At 39.7% G+C, this 20,187-nt stretch overlaps 1 protein-coding gene across 4 annotated transcripts in view; it reads right to left on the bottom strand.

Moving 5' to 3' along the window:
- PGM5 (phosphoglucomutase 5) overlaps positions 1-20,187 on the bottom strand; it is a 74,238-nt gene that overhangs the window by 40,348 nt on the left and 13,703 nt on the right. For all 4 annotated transcript variants that reach the window (XR_003989222.1, XR_003989221.1, XR_003989220.1 and 1 more), the window contains exons 5-6: positions 19,383-19,573; positions 18,325-18,479 (exon numbers count right to left, since the gene is read on the bottom strand). Coding sequence is in view for 1 of the 4 variants with exons in the window: in XM_030470592.1 (XP_030326452.1) it covers positions 18,325-18,479; positions 19,383-19,573 (346 nt within the window). In the remaining 3 variants the exon portion in view is untranslated. The remainder of the gene's footprint in view (positions 1-18,324; positions 18,480-19,382; positions 19,574-20,187) is intronic.

Raw genomic sequence — 20,187 nt, 5'->3', positions numbered from 1 at the left:
CACCTGAGTAAGGAGGCTTCAAAACACAGAACAGTGTTCCAATGGACACTTTTTTTATAATCCTACTCCTCTCTGTGGAACCAGTGCTGAGGTAGAGGTAGACAAGGTGCTGTAATTTAGAGAGCAGTGAGCCTGATTCTGCAAAAGGATAAGCACTTGCAGACCCTAACAAACAGGAACTGAAAGAATTTGTGGGACAGACATGTGGGCCACTGAAGGACAGTGTGCGGTAGCAGCATTTCACAAGAGATCAACCTGAACTTTCAGAGTTACTAGCTATAGAAGAAAAAAGGTTTCAGACTGGATCTCCACTTAAAAAGGTACAGAAGGCCTGAAGCATATAACACTCTGGACGCTTCTGAGATCAAAATAACTGATTTATGTTTGCCTACATCCATTTTCCATCCCTTTATTAGAAATCTTGCCTTTGCCATTCCGTACCCATATTGTACAGTCTTTGCCTTGATAGACTTTACTTTAGCATACCTGCAACCAGATCTAAGATTCCATAGTTTCATTCTTTTGGAGTACTAAGATAAGATCTAGGACTGAACTCCTATCATGCTTCCACAGTTTCTCTTCCATCCAGTAATTTACAGCTAACTCATTCCCTCTCCATCATTCAAATTTCTTTGCAAAGAAGTGATCTAAAAACTTTACTGAAAATTTAGACACAATATTAATTGCCTTTTTAGTCCGCAAGTCTCTATTCCACTCCTACTAAATGATGTTTCCACTTGTTCTTGCTGTAGTCTCTTCTTGTTGATGTTGAAGACATCTTTGCTACTTCATTTCTCAACTTTGGAAGTCTAATTCAGCTCACCTTTGGACAGTTCCCTCTTCATTCTTATTGTTTCTCAAGATGCAGGAGCCATGAACTAAATGGTTTTAACTTTTTTCTTCAGTCTCACCTGTAAGTCTCTCCTGTTTAACTATGCAACTCCAACAACCTGTGAGAAATTCACAGCAGTAGCAATGACAGCACCAGCACTGGCATCATTATGTGAAATTGATGTTCTGCTCCTGGATGTTTTCACTCTGTCTGCACCACCTTCCCTTAAAAGGCTTCAGCTGCATATTGTGCAAGGAGCAGAGCTAAAACAAGAGTCACCCCCCTTATATGGTCAAGTCTTAACAGTGTTACGCCTTCCCAGTCTTTAATTTACTAAGCAAAAAGCAGTGGAATGCTAAGGCCTCACACACCACAGATAACTAGGACGTATCACTAAGATAAGATGTAAATCGCCATGGCTGGCAACAGGCTATCAGGAGCACAAGGCACAAAAAAAGAATAGTAGGCAAGTTCCTTGTCTTTCTGTTTTCTAGTATGCTAAATCTCACTGAGAAATACCATAGTAACAGAAATCAATAAACAAAAAAACATGTGAAGACACTTTAAGCTACAAATGATCTAAAACCAAAAAAACATTATTTGCTTTTCCTTCCTCCCCAAGTTTTAACTCTAACATCCTTCTGCAAGTGGACTAAAAGTACGATGAATCAAGGTCTGCTGTTCAGGGACAGTTTCTGTCTTGAAAACTGCTAACTTCAGGTGGATTTTTTTGGCTGACTACAGTTGTGAGGATGGTTATGGATTCTAATAATTGCAGAAATCATCCCCTGGTTCAATTCAGGACAATTTTAATTCAGGACAATTTTAATTCCCTTTCTATCAGTGGAGGCTCCTCTGCACTCACACTACATAACCGCAGTGCCAGCTAACTGTTCTGATATCCTCACCTGTCTCTCAATCTCATATCGGCCCTTCCCCATGTTTGGAAGATATCAACAGCAAAACTCAAAAATTATCCCAGCAGAAAGTTAAAGCTCTATAAACACAACCTACCTTGCTCATGTGTTGCAACACACAGCAACCATACATACTAGAAACTTACTTGAGCTACACGGGACACATTAATGTTCAGAACAATCACAGTACTCCAAGGACACGAACTGTTGTGTGGAAAATCAGCCCCTTGCCTTTAACTTTCTAAACCAAACTTAGTATCTCCCTTTGAGTCATTCAAGTTCACTGGACTTTTTCTGTTTCCTGGTGGAGCAGACTTGAAAAGGCTGTACCATCACAAGGATGGTGCAAACACTTATCAGGCAACTCGGGCTCAAACACACACACGCTGGGCTCCTGCAGTTATCTACACTCCTCGTTGCCACCTATAGGCCATGGTGTGAACACACACCTCTGTCCTTCATACCATTAAGTTTTCCTTGACACAGACTCTGTAATACCTCAGTCAAGTGTTACCAGCATCTTGTGCAACATACCAAAAAGACAGTACATTTTTAAGTACTTGAGACAATTCACAAAATAATGGTAAGGTAATTTCTGTCCCAGTCCCAAGAGGCAACTTTCTGATTCAGTCCCAGGGGGTAAAAAAATAAATTCACATGCCTAACTTCATTGCCAGCTATGGAGCCATGGGAGCGCTCCAGAACTGAAATGCATTTGTAACTAGGCCAATAGCTGCTCGTTCTGCTTCAGATCTCTGAGAAAGGGCTGCAGAATGCCTCTGCCTCTTCCCTGCTCTTCAGGGAGTAAGTGGTCAAAGTAAAAATAGCCAGCACAGCTCCTTGCTGAGTCTGCCTTTGCCTTCAAAACTAATGTGATAATCCTGTCCACTATATGAAGGAGGTGCAAGGATACTTTTTATGGACACTGTGCTTTAGCCTAGTCTCCTTAATTTGCTGTGGAGTGAACTGCCACTGATGCAGAATTCACTGGCTAACAGGGACAGCAAATGCGCATTTAACAAATACACCACACAGACGGCAATGCAAAGCTGAATTTTTCACCCCATATTTGCAGGTGCTGCAAGTAAGTTACCATCATAGTGACCAAGATATAAAATTACTGCCAATGTTAAAACTGTCAATAGCATGCAAGTTACATACGTATTATCACACTGAGATTGTTACCATACCCAATTTGAGGCATTAAAGAAGTTAAAGCACGTTTAAGAAGTTGCACGAGAGGAGACCTCATAAAGAGGCTTTAAGGCCTTGACTACAGCTTTGGCTTTTAAGTTCCTGTCTGAATGCTGGATGATAACGCAGAGTCCTAGCAAATGAGATTCCATGGGAGAAAAAAGCTCTCTGAAGAGCTAAGTGCTTAATTCAATTTAACTGAAGTTTGTGCATATGGAAACTAAGAATTTTCTTTCTTTTCAAGGAAATACAGCATTAAAGAATTCCTGCCATGAAAAACTGGACTTTATCAGAAGCCTCTGCTTCAGGAAGGAAACCAGCCATTGAGCCTACAACATCTGTTTCTGCTCAGCCAGACTGTCATGGTATGGACAGTGCTGTCAGCATGAAAAGCACTGTAGCTCAGACTATAAAACACAAAATTCTTCACAGTCGCCACAAAAAAAAAGAAAATCCCCTCTGTGAGCTTTTAAAAAATCTCAGCACTTTGACAGAGTTCAGCATAGAGCAGATGTTCAGAAAAGAATCAAAAATGGACACAACAGCTAGAAGCTAGACTTTTGCATAATAATAAAAAAATTAAATTGAATAAATACTGATTCAGTGGTCTTTGCTATGAGTAGAGCTACTAACAAGTAGTTTCTTAAAATTGCTTTCAACAAAGAAATTCATCTGTAATAAAGTATATTAGTAGCTCAAGAGAAAAAGAATTCTTCCTGGTTTTTTTTTAAAGAAAAATTTATTTAATCATTATAAGAAACCTTTAATTCCATAAGAAGCACTTGTGCTCTTATTACTGACAGTGGAACCAGGTCTTAAGTGAATTCACTACTAACTGCTAGAAATTATTCTCAGCTCTTTTTACTAGGAAGTAGTTGAGTGTAAAATTCTGTTTCCAAACTATTAATAATTTTACCCTTTTGAACTCCTCACATGGCCATGATGTCCCTTTTTTTTTTCTCCCATGGAATTATACAAGTCAGAATTAATTCACTGTTTAAAACTAACCTAGATTGACAAACTGAATACTTGTATCTAGACTGAGTTCGCAAAGAGCAAGGTTTTATTCTGAGTACAGTATTTATACTAGTGTCCTTTTCTGGTGTGTGTGAGGAGAAACAGAGGCATGATGAGACAAGAAGAAATGATAAAAGAGACCAGGAACAAGTCTGCAGCACTTCTCAGGTGCAGCTCCACAAAATTCTTAGCCCAAATTTTTGCGGGAGGAGAGGACTAGAGTGGTTTAAGTCCTGCTGGATGCTCACCAACCTTAGGCAGCTCTGAAGGTGCAAATGACAGTAAAACATACATCATACTGTGCAACTGATCATGGATCAGGCAACTATAACCTCACGGCAAAGAAGCTATCTGTTAAGCAGGAAGCAGTCTGATCTCATCAGTGTGGCACTGTGCCCCCTGTAGTTGGTCTCCTTGACAAGCCAGGTTTGGTGCATCGCCAACATGCAGGCAGTGGGACTCTAGATAATATCTGTGCACTGCTGTGCACTGTACCTTGTGGACATGTGGGCTTATCTATGTTTCCATGAAAAACACTGTACTGAGTGAAATAGGCATGATTCAGGCTTTGCTGTATTGCTGCATTGCTGCAATGTATTTCGCTTAGCTAGAGCAGTGTTCAGAATGTTCACAAGCTTTCTACGATTTCAAACTATAGCACTGTCTGTGGACACGCAAACCAGCCTTCTGAGTCGTGTTCTTCCTACCCCATCCACTTCCATGTCTTCTTATGTCTTTTCAGCTCTGCTCCAGCATGCCACCCATGCTGAGATTTATGAAGAGAAGCAACGCAGGAGGTTCATGCTAGGGGATGCTGACTCAGTCACAGCACAACTTCAATTTCTCCTTTACAGGACAACAAGTGTTTTATACAAGGGCTCACTGCCAAAAAGTAATGAGGATAGTACATAATAAAATGGGGGAAAAGAGAAAACATCAAAGTCATGGGAAAATTAGGAAACATGGAACAATTTTTGTGCTAAATTTCTTTTTTCTACATTCAACATTCATTTTTTTTAAATAAACTTTTACAAAAGCTTTCGTATTTCCATTCAGATCTCTGGGTTTCTCATGAGCCCAGAAGTTAAGTGTGCTTGAGTTTTTTTCTGAACTGGTGCCAAGAAGTAAAAGTCAACTATTTTGCTTTATTGTATGAAGCACCCATTATAAAGCAAGACTGGTTATGTGTACTGTAAGACCTGTTTCCAAGAAATCTGCTAACAAATCCAGTACCTTGCAGGCAGAAACAGTGCCCTTAGGAAGAGACAAAAAATGATGCCAAGGTGGATAGGTCTGTGTAAATAAAGATAAGTTGAAAGGTTTATTGTTTTAAAGGGAGGGAAGATGTAATTTCAAAGTGAAAAAATGGATGTGTTCATCCTCTTGCTTCTGGTTTCTCCTCATTGTGTACATCTATATGGAAAAACAGGATGCTGTGGACGCACAGCATAAAGAAGCCCAACTATTCTTTAGTGAACTGAAGCTAGATGAAATGTTTGTCTGTGCTGAGACTATAGACGCATGTGTTCCTCCTACCTAGGTCTTGCAGGCCCCTCCTTTGCCTTTAACCAGAAGTACCAACAGGAAATTCTGCCCTTTATATGACTTTATTTAACCTTGTACTCAAAGCTCAACAAATAGATTGGCCAGGTATCAGTCATCACTAATGAACGAATTGTAGCTGAGATGGACTCCAAAGCTTGTGGGAGGAAGGCCACTTTGTCAGATCCACATGGGAAAAGAAAACCTAGAATGAACAGTTACTGAATGCTAAAAAGTTATTTTTCTTTTCTGAGTCTCTGCCCATATGGATTCAACTCACTTATGATGACTTCCCAGCTATCTCTCAAGTCACAGGGTGATGTTTAAAAGATCCTAAAGATAGCTGGTTAAGTAAGGAGCATGTAAAACAGCTCTCAAATTGGGGCATGAGCAACAGGCAGGAGGAACTCAGTAGACACTTTTCCCATTTTATCTCAGGTATGGGAATACTCTCAGGCATGCTAAAGCATTGCCAAGACTCTCATCCATTCATTAGTAACAAATTTTAATGCGCTGAACGATCCGTTTGAAGAATTTCCAAAAAGATAACTGCCAGGCTTTCCACAACTCTTTCTAGTGAAACAAAGAATATACTTATCTGGTATAAACAACAAAGTGTTCTGAAAACATATGACATGTGGAGCTTGATTCATCCTGCATTTGATGGTGGCTATAATGACAGAAAAGCAAGGGTCTGATGGGTTAGTTTAAGCTGCAGTTAAATACTGTTACAATAAACTCAGCAGGACATTCTACTAATACTTCATTCTAGTGAGCTACAAGAACCTAAATTCACTCTCTGATTATGCAGGCTCAGTGATACACACCACAAAGACAATTTTTGCAAAGCAGCAAAGTCAGATTTAAAATGGATGGGGAGCATGCAGCTCATAGACTAGTAATAATGTCAGTAAAAATCTATAATTGGCAAAAACAACATGAATCAGGCCTCTTAAGCATTTCTAAATGATAGGAGAAAGAGCAAAGCAAACCATGCTTGTACAGAGTTTTGACAAAAAGAAGCTAAGAGAGCTTTAGGTGTACCTGATGGGGAACTAATTAATTTGAACAAGAGGAAGCAATCTTACAGATCTATCAGCTCACAGCAGCACTCGTGAGAACATACAGGTTCATGATTTCAGACCACAATTTCTTGTGTTTCTGAAGAACTATCTCAGCGAGATTCAGGCAACTAGGAGGGGTGTAGAATTAGCTGTTGATCCTGGAAGATTCAAGAACCAAGAGCTGGTGTGGACCAGTGCAGAAGGGCTGACAACCAATGCTATCTGGCATCATAAGGAGCTCTCCTTATGATTGCGTCATCCCCAGCCTTCCCTGAGAAATCAATCTTCACATGGATAGAAGTATATCAAGAAAAATATGACACTGGATGACTGCAGAGGTCAAACAATCCAACAGACTACCCCCGCACGGAGTGATCGGCCAGTCAGGAGCAGCTGCTAAAGAACTTAATTCTCCAATTTACAAATAGATCCATATAAGCTAATTTTCTAACCCAAGCATTCAGTGTATGGAGACATTTGCGATACCTCTCTGAAATCACAGAAATACTTTGCAGGCCAGTCAAACCACCTGTGATGCTTGCACAGTGACATTAAGTAAGGAAGCTCTCTAGCATACTACAGGAGATTCATAGGATGCTGTGAGTGTACCCATCAGAGGAACAACAAGATTTACTGTGGAAAAAGAGATAGGGAGCGGCACCTGCAGCATGCCACCTGCAAGTTCATCCATAAATAGAGTTCTGTCAGTCTCAGGCAGAGGGAAAGCAAATTCTGCCACAGTACTGTGGTGTTTAGAGGTAGAAAATAGCCAAAATGTGGCATTTCTCTCTCACTTTCCCTAGATGGAAAGTACACAGTAAAAATTAAGAGGAAAACTAAAAAGCTTGAACAAGGAGCAAACAACAGGGCACTGAAAATCCCATAAACAACATGAATTACAGTGACTATGGATGTCTTTTAACCTATACTACCTATAATGATAAGTAATGTTTATGATATTTCAATAAAAGGACATACTCATATATGATATTGCTGAATTTTGGTAGTTAGTGATGGAAATAAATACACAGAGCACAGGTTTCCACGGTGCTGTAGAAGTCCTACACATATCACACCTGAAATATGTACTACCAAATGAAATAAACAAGAAAGAACAATCCTTTAAGGAAGTTTACAGGCTGTGGCTTAGTCCACACTGTAACATTTTGGCAACCTCATGATGTTATTTTAGTGGTACACTTGAATAGCAAAACCCTAATGAGTTTCATCAACAGTAAAGGCCATATTTCTCAGAAACTCAAATGAGTGATATAACCGATATAAGTGATAAAACCATGAATATTCTCACTGGTCTCCCAGCCAAATCAGCTAGGGTGAAAAAATATTTATGCATTATACTTACAAGCTATATATATGTGAAATTACTCTTCAATATAAATAACACAGACACACGCCGTGTGTAACATGCAAGATCATGAAAATGCCACTGCCTTTTGAACTGTACATTTCCAGGAACCCAAACTTACATGTTTGAAAGCTTCTAATAAAAAATATTACAGTAACTGATGTTTTTTTCAACTGTTTCTCTTGGTTACAAATGTATTGGAAAGCTCGCACAAAATGCAGCCCGTGTAACTCTTTCTTATTATGGGATTGTTTTCTTCAGTGTGTGGGATGCTAACAGGTGTACTCATCATGATGTTCCAAACCAAATGCTGTTCTCGTGTTTCTTTAGCCATCAGTTTGAGATCCAAATCCAAAAGGCATAACCTAGCACCCGCTTTTGTATATGTTTCAAAAGTCAGCTCCCAAAGGAAGTATAACCTTCAGGACAGAGCCCCTCTGACTCTCTGCCTTATGAAAACTTCATTGTCCTCTTCGCACATGCTGTAATAGAATGACTAGAAACAGCTGTTGACATATAAAATATCTAGATATGGCTGCGCTAAAAGCAAGGATAAAGCAAGAGACAAAAGGTGCTTTGCTAAAAACAACTAGTAAACACAAGCGTTTCTATGAGTATACAATGAGGGAGAGATGTGCTTTGGCAGCAACATACCCCAACAGAATTTTGTTTTTCACATAATAAAACCCACTGGCACAATGCTCAGAGTCCCTGCGAGGTGAAATTAGAATCATAGTATACCTCAAGTTGGAAGGAACCCATAAGGATCATCGAGTTCAACTCCCTGCTCCTCACAGGACTATCTAAAATGAAACCATATGACTGAGAGCGTCATCCAGGCGGTCCTTGAATTCTGATGGGCTTGATGCCGTGACCACTTCCCTGGGGAGCCTGTTCCAGTGACAAATTGCACACACATGTACTGTAGATCCACACAGAACCTGAGGTTTGCAGAGTTCATACTACTAATGAAGAAAAGTCCAACCATCTGGCAAGCATGTGGCCATGCTCTCCAGATGTACTGCAGTAATCCCTAAGGTTATTCATGCCCTTCCTGGCTGAGACACAAGAATCACTTTTCATTATTATTTCAGCATTCATGCCTATAGAGTAAGTTAACTCCTCCTTGTCAGTAAATTCAAGGACAAAGGGAACGGATGGCAATAGGGCATGATGACTTCTAGCATTTTCAGTGAAGTTTTACATAACAAATGTAATTCCTTTAAAGATTCCAAGCTTATTTTAGCCTCCAAATTCTGCCATGGCTCAGTAGCAGAAAGATTATGCCTTGTTCTGGGAAAGATACTGTCCACTTTTTTTTATGATGACAGCTGATTGTTTAAGGCAGTCTGCGTCTGTCCCACTCCCAACACTATGGCTTGTGACTAGTCAAGCTCTCCAAGCAGAGAAAAGGGTTTTGGTATATACACCCAGAAAAACAGCCATCACTCCTATGCTGTAGTATGCTGTGTTAGCAGCCTGCCTTGTTACCGGTTTCCTGAATAATGCAGGTGTGAGGACAATCTTCTTAATGCATAGAAAGAACAGAAACAAACAAAAAGACTCAGGTTATTTAAAGCAAGCCTATCCCTTGCTTTCCTGAAAAGGAAATTCACCTACCAATAGAAGACACAACTGAGCACAAAATGACACAAATTAATTTCTGTAAGCAGGCTTTCTCCCATTAAGGATTTAGAAAAAACTTTCTATTTAGTGCAACAACGGAACGTCAGAACGGTCTGTAACATATTCCTCTGTAACTACGAGGAAAGAAAACAAAGCTTGAACCAGGAACTACCAACACTCAAAGCTTCCACACCTCCCCATCCTCAAACAGGGACATGTTCTATTGCAGCCTCAAGTCCTGCATGATCACTGCTGCATACAAAACCTGTGAGTTTTCCAGCAATAAAAATGGTCTATGAAGGCAAGAGGGAATAAATTCTTTTATTCTGCAGAAAATGTCAGGAAGATGCAATTATACCAGAAAAGAGAAGGGATATCATAAATGGAGAGAAGAGAAAGGTATTATCCTTACATCCTTCTACAGCTTCTTACTGAAGTGAGCCTCAGTAATGTCATCACTAATGACTGGCAAGACCTGTGGTCGTTTACACGAAATTCAATAATCCTATCAACTAAGCACAGGGTAAAGACCCTCCATTAACTCATGAGTACAGGTGGACTATAATCATTAGCCTTTTTAGGCTTATTACAATGAGGTCAGCTGGTTCAAAAGGTACTGTGCCTATGCTCATTGACAAAGATGCAAAACAGATGTGAGTATAACCACAACATGTGGTACAAAATTCTGTATTGACAGCAATTCAAACTGGGGTTTCAGTACTCTGAATTGTCTCAATATTAGAGAAACAATAGCCTTAGGTACATATCAGAAGCGTCATTTCTCCAGTTGGATAATTCCTTAGCTTAGAAGAAAATAAAGAAGTAAATAATTTAAGGCAACATCAAGGTTTTCTGTACATCAACTTGCTGCTACTCACGGTAACTACAGAACTGCAAGAGTGCAGGCAGTCTTAACCTTGGTAGCATGAGGACTGCCCAGCAAAGGTCTCTTTGTAGGGCCACAGCATTATAAAACAACTCAGACTGGAAGTGACCGTGGCTGGTCTCTAGCCCAAGCTCCTCATCAAAGAAGGGTCAGCTATGAGGTAAGTTGAGGTTGCTCATGACTTTATCCAGCTGGACACTGAACAACTTCCTTGCTTCAAATTATTATAATTGTCTCTTGTCCTCCCACCATGTATAGCTGTAAGTCCATCCATTCCGCACAACTGTCCATGTTCCCCTGGCTGCCAACTCTGCCCTCCAGCATACCAACTGGTAGCCACCCCAGCTTGGGGGGGGTGTGTGTGTGTGTGTGATCTGCAAACTTCGCTAGAGTGCCTTCCATCTGCTCCTCCAGACCACTGATAAAGATGTTAAACAGGACAGGTCACAGAACAGACCCCTGCAATACCCCACTTTTTACCAGCTCATTAATCAATAGCCCTTGAGCCTCGTCACCCAAATAAGTTTTTACCTATCTAGTTGTCCACCCATCTAAATCATTAAGTAGTGAGTTGGATACAAGAATAACGTGGGACACAGTGTCAAAATCTTTGCTAAAATGGCAGTAGAAGACATCTGCTGCCCTAACCTTATCAACAATTGCTTTATCGCCCAGGCAGTCAGGTTGGTTAGACATGATTTATTCTAGAAGCTCCCTAGTTATGCCATTTAGATTCAGATTTCCTTCCTTACACTAGTTCTGCTTTTTCTCTTTTGCAAACCGTTCTGTGGATTTTAGAGAGTGAGAATTGGCAAGCTCTCTGCGTGGTTGTGATACTTGGCTGAGGAGGGCAAGGAAGAAAGCAGTTTCACAACTTCATAACATTCATAGAAATAGAGAAAATTACTATAACTTCAAGTAAGATCTGTTCTAACAGGAGTCTCAAACATCTTCAAATAATGTGAAGTACCCTTGCTCTGTCAGAGGCTTACAGAGACCTTCAAAATACCCAGAAATTCCTGTCTTCCTAATCTGTAAACAATCACAGTAACTTAGCAGATTATTATATTCTAATACACATAAGAAGTAGAATTTTAAACACACAGTTTTGAAATTCTGTGCCATAAGTTTTCTTTCAAATCAGTGGGAAGCCTTCTCCATGAGGATCACCCATTTAAAAAAAAAATCCTATGATGGGAGAGGTTGCTCTTGGGCTGATACAAGCATGTTCAGACACACTAATCCACGTGGGAATCCTCAGATTGTCTGAATTAAAATGCTTTTTAACTTTTTTGTCAGGACATTTCTAGGAATTCCTGTTGTTTATTCACAGCTGTACACTTTTTGACATATAAGACAGATGCAGCACTAAGAAAACTGTGGACTTTTTGTTACCCAACATCTATTGCAGTGCAAGGCCTGCTCAGAATGTTTTGGAAAAAGTTTCTTTTTCTCAGGTAGTTTTTCACGTTTGGCATATTAAGCCTGGACAAAAGTCTGTTTGTTTGTGAGAACTGTGAATAAATGTGTTTCTTAACAAGACCAATCAAGTTTACAGGATATATTTATGTCCCACCAAGCACCAAATCTTGCTCTCTAACTTTAATAGGTAAACTGACCTCATCTACAGCCAAAGCTTAAGCTAGAAACAGAGCACGCTCTGCAGTTTTCAACTCATCTTTTCCTTTTGAATTAAAAGAGCTTTCAATACACCTTTCCGTAATGAACTACTGTTCTTTGTTAGATATACAGGTTCACAGAGGACATATATGGCTATTTTTAATATTGCAATGTTATTTTTAAAGTTACAAATACTGAGCAAATTTCCCATCACAGTGCTCGAAAACCTTGTATTATGCTTCAAACAAATTATATTAATGAAGGTTTTATGCAGTTGTCCTTCTGCAGCATTCCAGAACAGCACTTGTCCTTCAGCTCCATCTAATGTAAAAACTGCCTGTATGTGACAGGGACTCAGTTTGACAGAGGTGTCTTAAAAAATCCACAGCAAGCCTATTCTAGATAAGAGAAAGTGAGACTGACTTATCCTACCGAAGGAAGATAAAAACAGTGAGGTCACAACTGGCATAACTTGAACAAACCACAGTCACAGAGGGACTGCAGTATCCTCCATGTAGAAAGATGTATTTATAACTTGGAGAAGTCTTTATGTTGGTAAAAATCCTTAATTTGCTTCTCTAGTTCTTCCAGGTAGGAAGGAGAGACAAAAGCAAACTGACCTAAGCAGAGGATGAAGAAAGGACCTCTTTTAGGCAATCTCTACCAAACAGCCAACTCTTTATTTCCTATTTCTTACAATGAAGTAAAAACTGGAGCAATGTTGCTCCTCTCTAAACAGTAAGAGAAAGCAACCCACCTACTAACAAAGAGTAAGCAGAAATCCACCCTTTGCCGTTGCCATAATTGGGAAAACTTTGTTAGGCAGCTGGACAAAATAATTTTAAGAAGACAGTTAGTTGAACTAATATTTTTCGTCCTGTCTTTGTGTCATTCATTGATGCTTATAATGTTTGAGGCTCCTGTCTTAAAGGAACAAGCATACAGAGGCACACAGAAGGCAAAGAATGAGCAGGCAACAGGAGGGGACAGGAAGCTGAAGAGAAGGAGGCAAAAGGAAGGAACTGGAGGATGAGGCAAGTGGAGGCAGCAAGGGGAGAAGGGTGAGACAGCAGAAAACAGGAAGCAAAAGGAGAGGAGGAGGCAACAGGAAGAAAAAGGAAGGAGGAGAAGACAGCAAGAGGAGGCAAAAGGAGGCAAGCAAGAGGGGGAAGACGAGAAGGCAACTGGAGGCAAGAGGAAGAGGAAGAAGAGTTTGAAAAAAAGGAGCAGGAACTGGATCAGTAAGAGATTAGAAAAGAGGAAGAGAGGGAAGAACACAGGAAAGTGATAGATAAAAAGAATGAAGATGAACAAAATCAGGAGGAAGTATTTAGCAAAAGCATAGAAGAAATAAAAGCTGGAAGAAAAAGAGAAGAGCAGAAAAAGGGGGAAAAGGAGTAGCAGAACGAACAGGTGGAAGAAGAACAGGAAGACTAGGAGAAGTAGTTGGACTCAATGATTTCAGAGGTCTTTTCCAACCTAAATGATTCTATGGTTCTATAATTTAAGCAAAGTTTCTTGCTGTGCTTCAGACAAAATGGACACCACTCTAAATCAGTACTATGATTTTAACAGTTTTCTGCTGCCAGGGTCAGCCTCCTTCTTCGCACCCAAAGCAGCTTGTTTAGAGCTCATCACATCTCTGCCCTTCTGCCTGAAGACATTTCTTTAAACAAGTCAGAACAGTCACTGCCTCTGCAGGCTTCCTTAAAACCTGAGCCTAGCTGACCATGTAGTAAATGGACAATCAGAGACAGAACACTGATGTGTTGAAGTTGCATTAAAAGATGGGCTACCAGATGTAAATTGGCAGGGTGCTGCAGGGTAAAGTGCTTAGATTTTTCTCAAGATGAGTATAATCAAAGCACCCACATGCTGTTGAAATGACCTGGCCGTAGAAACAAGGTCCCAGATAATGCTAGACACCGTAGTATTCTCTCAACAACTCTCTTCCCATACTGAGTTGACTACTATTTTCCACACCCACTCAACTTCATAATTCCTACAGAATAACTTCTGTTCACCCTTGTGATTCTCATTTTGTAGACCATTAGCTAACATCTCAGTATTTCATTTCCTTTCCTGTTATGCACACATCAGATAAATCAGAATACAATGATACAAAAAAAGAATAGTTTGTTGAACAAGGTACATAGCTTCGCATTCCCCAAAAGAAAAAGAAGACCAACCTAAGCATACATATCACTAAAGAATTGAAGTCTGGAGGCGTACTGCCACAATCCTGTTGATGTTGGAGTGTACTAAAGCAGATGTTTCCTGTCAAGTGTTACCTCCCCCTACAGTACATACTAGTATATTCCACCAGTCCCTTCAAGGAAACACATGTAAATGTTAAAGATCTTGACTGAGTTCTCTTGTAATTCACTGCTCCATTTGTTAGTGCTGTATTCCTAACCAACATTTAGAGTCCTATGGATTATTGTTTCCCTCTGTTTAAGTTTAATAATGCTCCTTGAAGAGCTATAAAACACCACATCATCATGCACACGAAGGAAAAAGCATCAGATTTTTAAAATCCTTTCTTTCAACACTATGTATGAGTTTATTTATATAGCTAAGGAAAAGCTCTAGTTCAACGACTCAGGCTAAACTGTGGCCACACAATATAGACGGACCATGAGAGGTGTTTGTCCTTTGCCCTCTAGCAGAGACTTCAGGAGAGAGGCCCATGACCTCCAGAGACAGTAGCCAAGTGGACACAAGATGATCCAATTCCCTCACATGAGAGCTACTCATATTACCAAGGTCCAGAAGCAGGCGAAAAGAGACAGCTGGGTACACTACAAGAAGAAGATCCATTTTGTAGACACAAATCAAATTACACCTTTCAGACAATAGCAGGGCTCTGATGACTGAAGAAGTGTTATCCCAGAGACACTGTGATGACACTATCAAATACAATGAAGTGTTTCCAGCAGAATTCAGCTTTCTCTCATGAAAAAAAGATCGTTTAGACCATCATTATCTCTGTTTCTCTACTTTGGTAACATTCACTGGGAAAAGATTTTCAAGCGCTTTAATTTTTCATGGACTAGTGACTGTATTACTGAATCTTAGTTAGATGTGCTAGAAGTTAGTATTTCCTACCTTCTTCAGGAAGACTAACAAATAGAACCTAACTTTCTTTTGCTAGGCACTATTTCTGCTATCCTATTGCACCTACTATTACAAATGTTGACATGTCATTTTCAATCATCTTTATTTTAACATGATTTCTCTATTTCTAGTGTTAGAACAACCAAATACAGAAAGAAGGAATATTGTCACTCAACAGCACAGCAGAAATCTTTTTTTAAGTACAATTGTTTTTTAAGTACTCTGTTATTAAGTGCTTTCCCTCCCTTGTTTTAATCAAGTGTTGTTCTTATTCCTGTCCATACTATTACATGATGTAGATAATGGCTGGCCTGAAAGTCCTTTTCCTTTATTTATTTCTTTACATTCACTAACAAAGAAGACTTTTCTAAGTATTTTTAAACAACCATTCCCATCTTTGTCAGTGACATGGACAGTGGGACTGACGGACTCTCAGCAAGTTTGCCGATGACACCAAGCTGTGTGGTGCGGTTGATATGCTGGAGGGAAGGGATGCCATCCAGAGGGACCTTGACAGGCTGGAGAGGTGGCCAATGTCAACCTCATGAAGTTCAAAAAAGTGAAGTGCAAGGTCCTACACCTGGGTCAGGGCAATCCCAGGCAAAGCTACAGGCTGGGCAGAGAAGAGATTCAGAGAAGCCCTGCAGAAAAGGACTTGGGGGTGTTGGTCAGTGAGAAACTGAACATGACCTGGCTCCAGTGTGCATTCGCAGCCCAGAAAGCCAACCGTATCCTGGGCTCCATCAAAAGGAGCATGACCAGCAGGCTGAAGGAGGTGATCCTGCCCCTTTACTCCGCTCTCATGAGACCTCACCTGCAGCACTGTGTACAGCTCCGGGGCCTCCAACACAAGAGGTATGTGGACCTGCTTGAGTGAGTCCAGAGGAGGGTTATGAAGACGATCAGAGAGCTGGAGCACCTCTGCTATGGAGACAGGCTGAGAGAGTTGGGCTTGTTTAACCTGGAGAAGAGAAGGCTCAGGGGAGACCTTACAGTGCCTAAAGGGGGCTTACAATAAATCCAGAGAGGGGCTTTTTACCAGGGTATGTTGTGACAGGACAAGGGGGAATGGCTTTAGACTGAACAAGAGTAGATTTAGATTAAATACAAGGAAAAAATTCTTCACTGCGAGGGTGGTGAGGCACTGGCATAGGTCACCCAGAGAAGTTGTGGGTGCCCCATAACTGGCAGTGTTCAAGGGCAGGTTGGACAGGGCTTTTGAGCAACCTGGCCTAGTGGAGGATGTCCCTGCCCATGGCAGGGGGTTGGAACTAGATGATCTTTAAGGTCCCTTCCAAGCCAAACCATTCTATGATTTGACGATTAAAAGTGACCTGCTTAAGAACTACTAACTGTGATTTCAGAATTAAGCTGAGCTCTTCAACGAGTGAGTTCAACACTGGCACTTATAAATTAAGCAGATTAGGTAATTTTGGCCACCAAAGCATGAGAATGTCTGGACAACATCATGGCATTTTTATAGAGAATTAGAATTCAGGTATTTTGGACTGTCATGTGTGTAAATGAGTCACAAAACAAAAGTGACCAACTCTGAAAACATGTAACTTTTAAATCTTCTGGAAAAAAAAAAAGACAACTGCAAAATGGAAGAAAAAAAAAATTTCAAGTGTCCTGGATACAGTCTGCAAACTTTATAATAATAAATATTTGTAAGAATGGCTGGCAAAATATTTATATCCTTCTATCTTTATCAATTGCTCAGTTTTATTTAATAATCAGACTTAGCTACACAGAACTAAATAAGGCAGTCATCACCATGAGACAATCTGTACTCAGAAGGTCAAGCAAACATTGTCAAGAACACAATTCAAATAGTCACAGTGTTATTGAAGGGGACTTCAGAACATTCATACATTCTGACATATTTACTGAACTTTAAGGAAAAAAAGACAGACAAACATATTTAATGTCACGGTTTCTTAAAGTCTTCCAGGAATGCAGACACTCTAGGGTTTATGTCCAAAAATGAGCCTTTACTATTTTATACAGTATTTCAATATAATGGTAGCTTTCACTTAAACAATGAGATTTTTGGATCTCTAAACAGAATAAACAAATTACTGCAAACCCTGACCTAACCTTAAACTAGACCATCTACCTACAAGTAAGTAATAGTTCTCTGAAGACTTTGTCAAGTGTTAAAGGAAGCTGCTACCTCTGAATTTAGTAACTTTCAGAAATGTCCTCATTAGGGAAGCACCCTAATACCCTTGTTTTTCCAAGAGCAATCATCTTTTTCATACAAGCTACATTTCGCTTTGAAATTACTGTTTCCTGATTAAACACATTTAACAGGGCAACAGGCCATTCTTGTACTAGTAAAGCTATGCAACCAGATCAACACTGAGATACAACTGACGCAGTGAATGTTCTTCCACACAGAATATGTAGAACAATAATACTTAGCTTAATCCTCTAATGCCAATCTTTACAGAAAGTGTAGGCCTGGATGAGACTTGTTCAAAATTCATCTGCTGCTGCATGTATATCTGCTGGATGTATATCCAGCAAATCTTTTCAGAGCAGATTGGACTTGTCAGAAATAGCTTTAGGCATACTTTTAACCTGCCCTGAAACTCAGAATGGATTTCATGACTGCCTGCAGCCTGTTGCGGGACATTTTCTATCTTAATAGATGACGTATTTCAATGGTTTAAAGTAAGGTGGAGGTGGAGGGCTGGTTGTTTTTGTTCTGTTGTTGGTTTGTTTGGATTTTTTAAGGCTTGTGTAGTTCTGAATTAGTACTTTATCTCTTTTAAACTTCCATGAATTTTGAAAAGGGCTGTTACATCAGGCTGTAAATAATTATTTACTAAGAAAAAAAGTAAGTTATTTGGAAAAGGAATTTCAAGTCAAGTATTTGAAGGCTAAGAAAGATTTATCCTATTTAGTTCTTTTCCAGGCTGTATTAACCTATTTTTATCTAAGTAAAGGTTTGTAAAATTAGTTTAGGTAAGATCAAAACATGGTCAGAACTTGTTAAAACAATAAAGTACATAAAGACTGTGAAAATTAGAAGCTCTTATCAAAAGACTTCCCAATTTTGGAATTGCTACATAGTACAAAACAGAGAGATACCTAATGTAATGACCAAGGTGATATGAATAAATGTTTCATCTTACTTGTCCAGGGCTGTGCTGGTAGGCATGCTCCTGCCAAATCCTCGGACACCCATATGACAAAAGTATGGAATGCAAGACAGATGGGCAGCAATTATAGCCAATGAATCTGACGCATTAACAAAGAAACCATTTTGGCCAAGGATCATGTAGCGGTCCTGGAGAAGAAAACAAATTCAAATAAGCATCTTAAATTCCACGTTTTGGAGAGTGGTAATTTCTTTTATTAGACCTACTGCAGGCAGGAGAAAAAAGAACAGTCTTTGGGTTACTTGCATCCCTCTTCAAGCAGGATAATTTACTGGCATTATCCCAGCAGGTTTATAATCTTGCTGTCACACCATCACCCCCTCCAGCCTTGCAAATCAAAGCTCCGGATCAGACCCTAGCTTCAGCCTCCTACATGACACTTCAGTAGGTCTGTTCCTGCCAAGGAATGCTTATGTAGGAGAATATTTTTGCCAATGACACGCACTATATAGGGAATAGGAGGGTGTTTTGTGTTTACTGACAACAGAAAACAGCTTCTGTTCTTCGGAACCTTTTCATCTTTCTCCTGCCCTGTCAGGACAGAAAGTTATTCCTGTAACACTTTACTATTTATAATGCCAATAATATGACATAAAAAAGAACTCTAAAACAAACAGTGATTATGATTCAGTGCTTTATTTAGCTAAAAAATCCCTCAATTTATAATGTTAACCAAAAAGGACTTAACTTAGTTACTACTGACTGTGCCAAGTCCGTATTACCTATATATGCTGTCTCTTCCTAAACAGGGAATAAAAGTGTTACAGCACTATAAGATTAAACCAGCCTAATATTTAAAGAATTCCCATTCTTCATTCAAATCCTGCTTGATTTGCAGTCATCTACAGAGGTAAATTACAACATATATGTCTGATTTACGGGTTGCAAATGCTATCACCTGTACCTGACAGCAATACCACTTTCAGCTTCAAGGGCTTACTGAAAAGCAAATAAATTATACTTACATATCCCACATCTGACCCCAGACAAAGCAACTACGGTGAAACCTCCAGAGAGATCAAAATACTTACTCCATCAGCATCAAAAGCAGCTCCAAATCCATACTCGCCACCTCTCATAGCCTCCAGCAAGGCAGTTGCATATGTTAAATTGGGATCAGGAGGCTGTCCACCAAAATCCTCCAGAGGAATACAGTTTATGGCAGAATTTGCAGGGGCTCCCAATTCATCACACAGGATTCTTCTCACATAAGGTCCCATAACTGCAAAACCAGAAATCTGCCATGCAGTCACAAAAGCGTATGCTTGACACTCAAATTTTTCACAGCACCATGGAGACTTGATACAAAACGTACTTTGAGCAATTCTATACATTTGTCCTAGCGACAAAACCCAAACTACGATTTCACAGAGGAGTGTGTGATTGTCCCCCCAGTAAACATCAATTGGCAATTTAGCATTAAAATAATAGTTTCCCACTAGTGAAAGTGCAAAAGTAATCACTGTATGGTGAAAGATGCAAGTTTCATTTACCCATTATTAAGTACAAAAGATATCATGCACATAGAGAGTTTTTCTGACTAGAAAGATAAGATGTTATTCTATGTGCCCTGGAAGGCAAACAACAGTTTAACACGTAATAGCAAGGAAAGTAAACAGTAAGGGAATACAAATGGGAAATACACTTACCTCAACATTCCAATTCATGTTAAAATTACAATTGGTTTTTGTCCATCGAAGAATTTTACCACATTTTAGTTACTACCATGCAGATAATAAATAAAAACTTCCTCAAGACTAACTTCAAAATAACTTCTTTATTTTGTTAAAGATATGGCCAACCAAGACGCCAGCTCATGCTGTTATACAGCATAAC

The sequence above is a fragment of the Strigops habroptila genome, chromosome Z (genome assembly GCF_004027225.2).
Source record: "Strigops habroptila isolate Jane chromosome Z, bStrHab1.2.pri, whole genome shotgun sequence".
In the NCBI taxonomy this organism is placed as follows: Eukaryota; Metazoa; Chordata; class Aves; order Psittaciformes; family Psittacidae; genus Strigops; species Strigops habroptila.
Note: the sequence above shows the minus strand (reverse complement) of the source record. Positions and strands in the feature narration are given on the sequence as shown.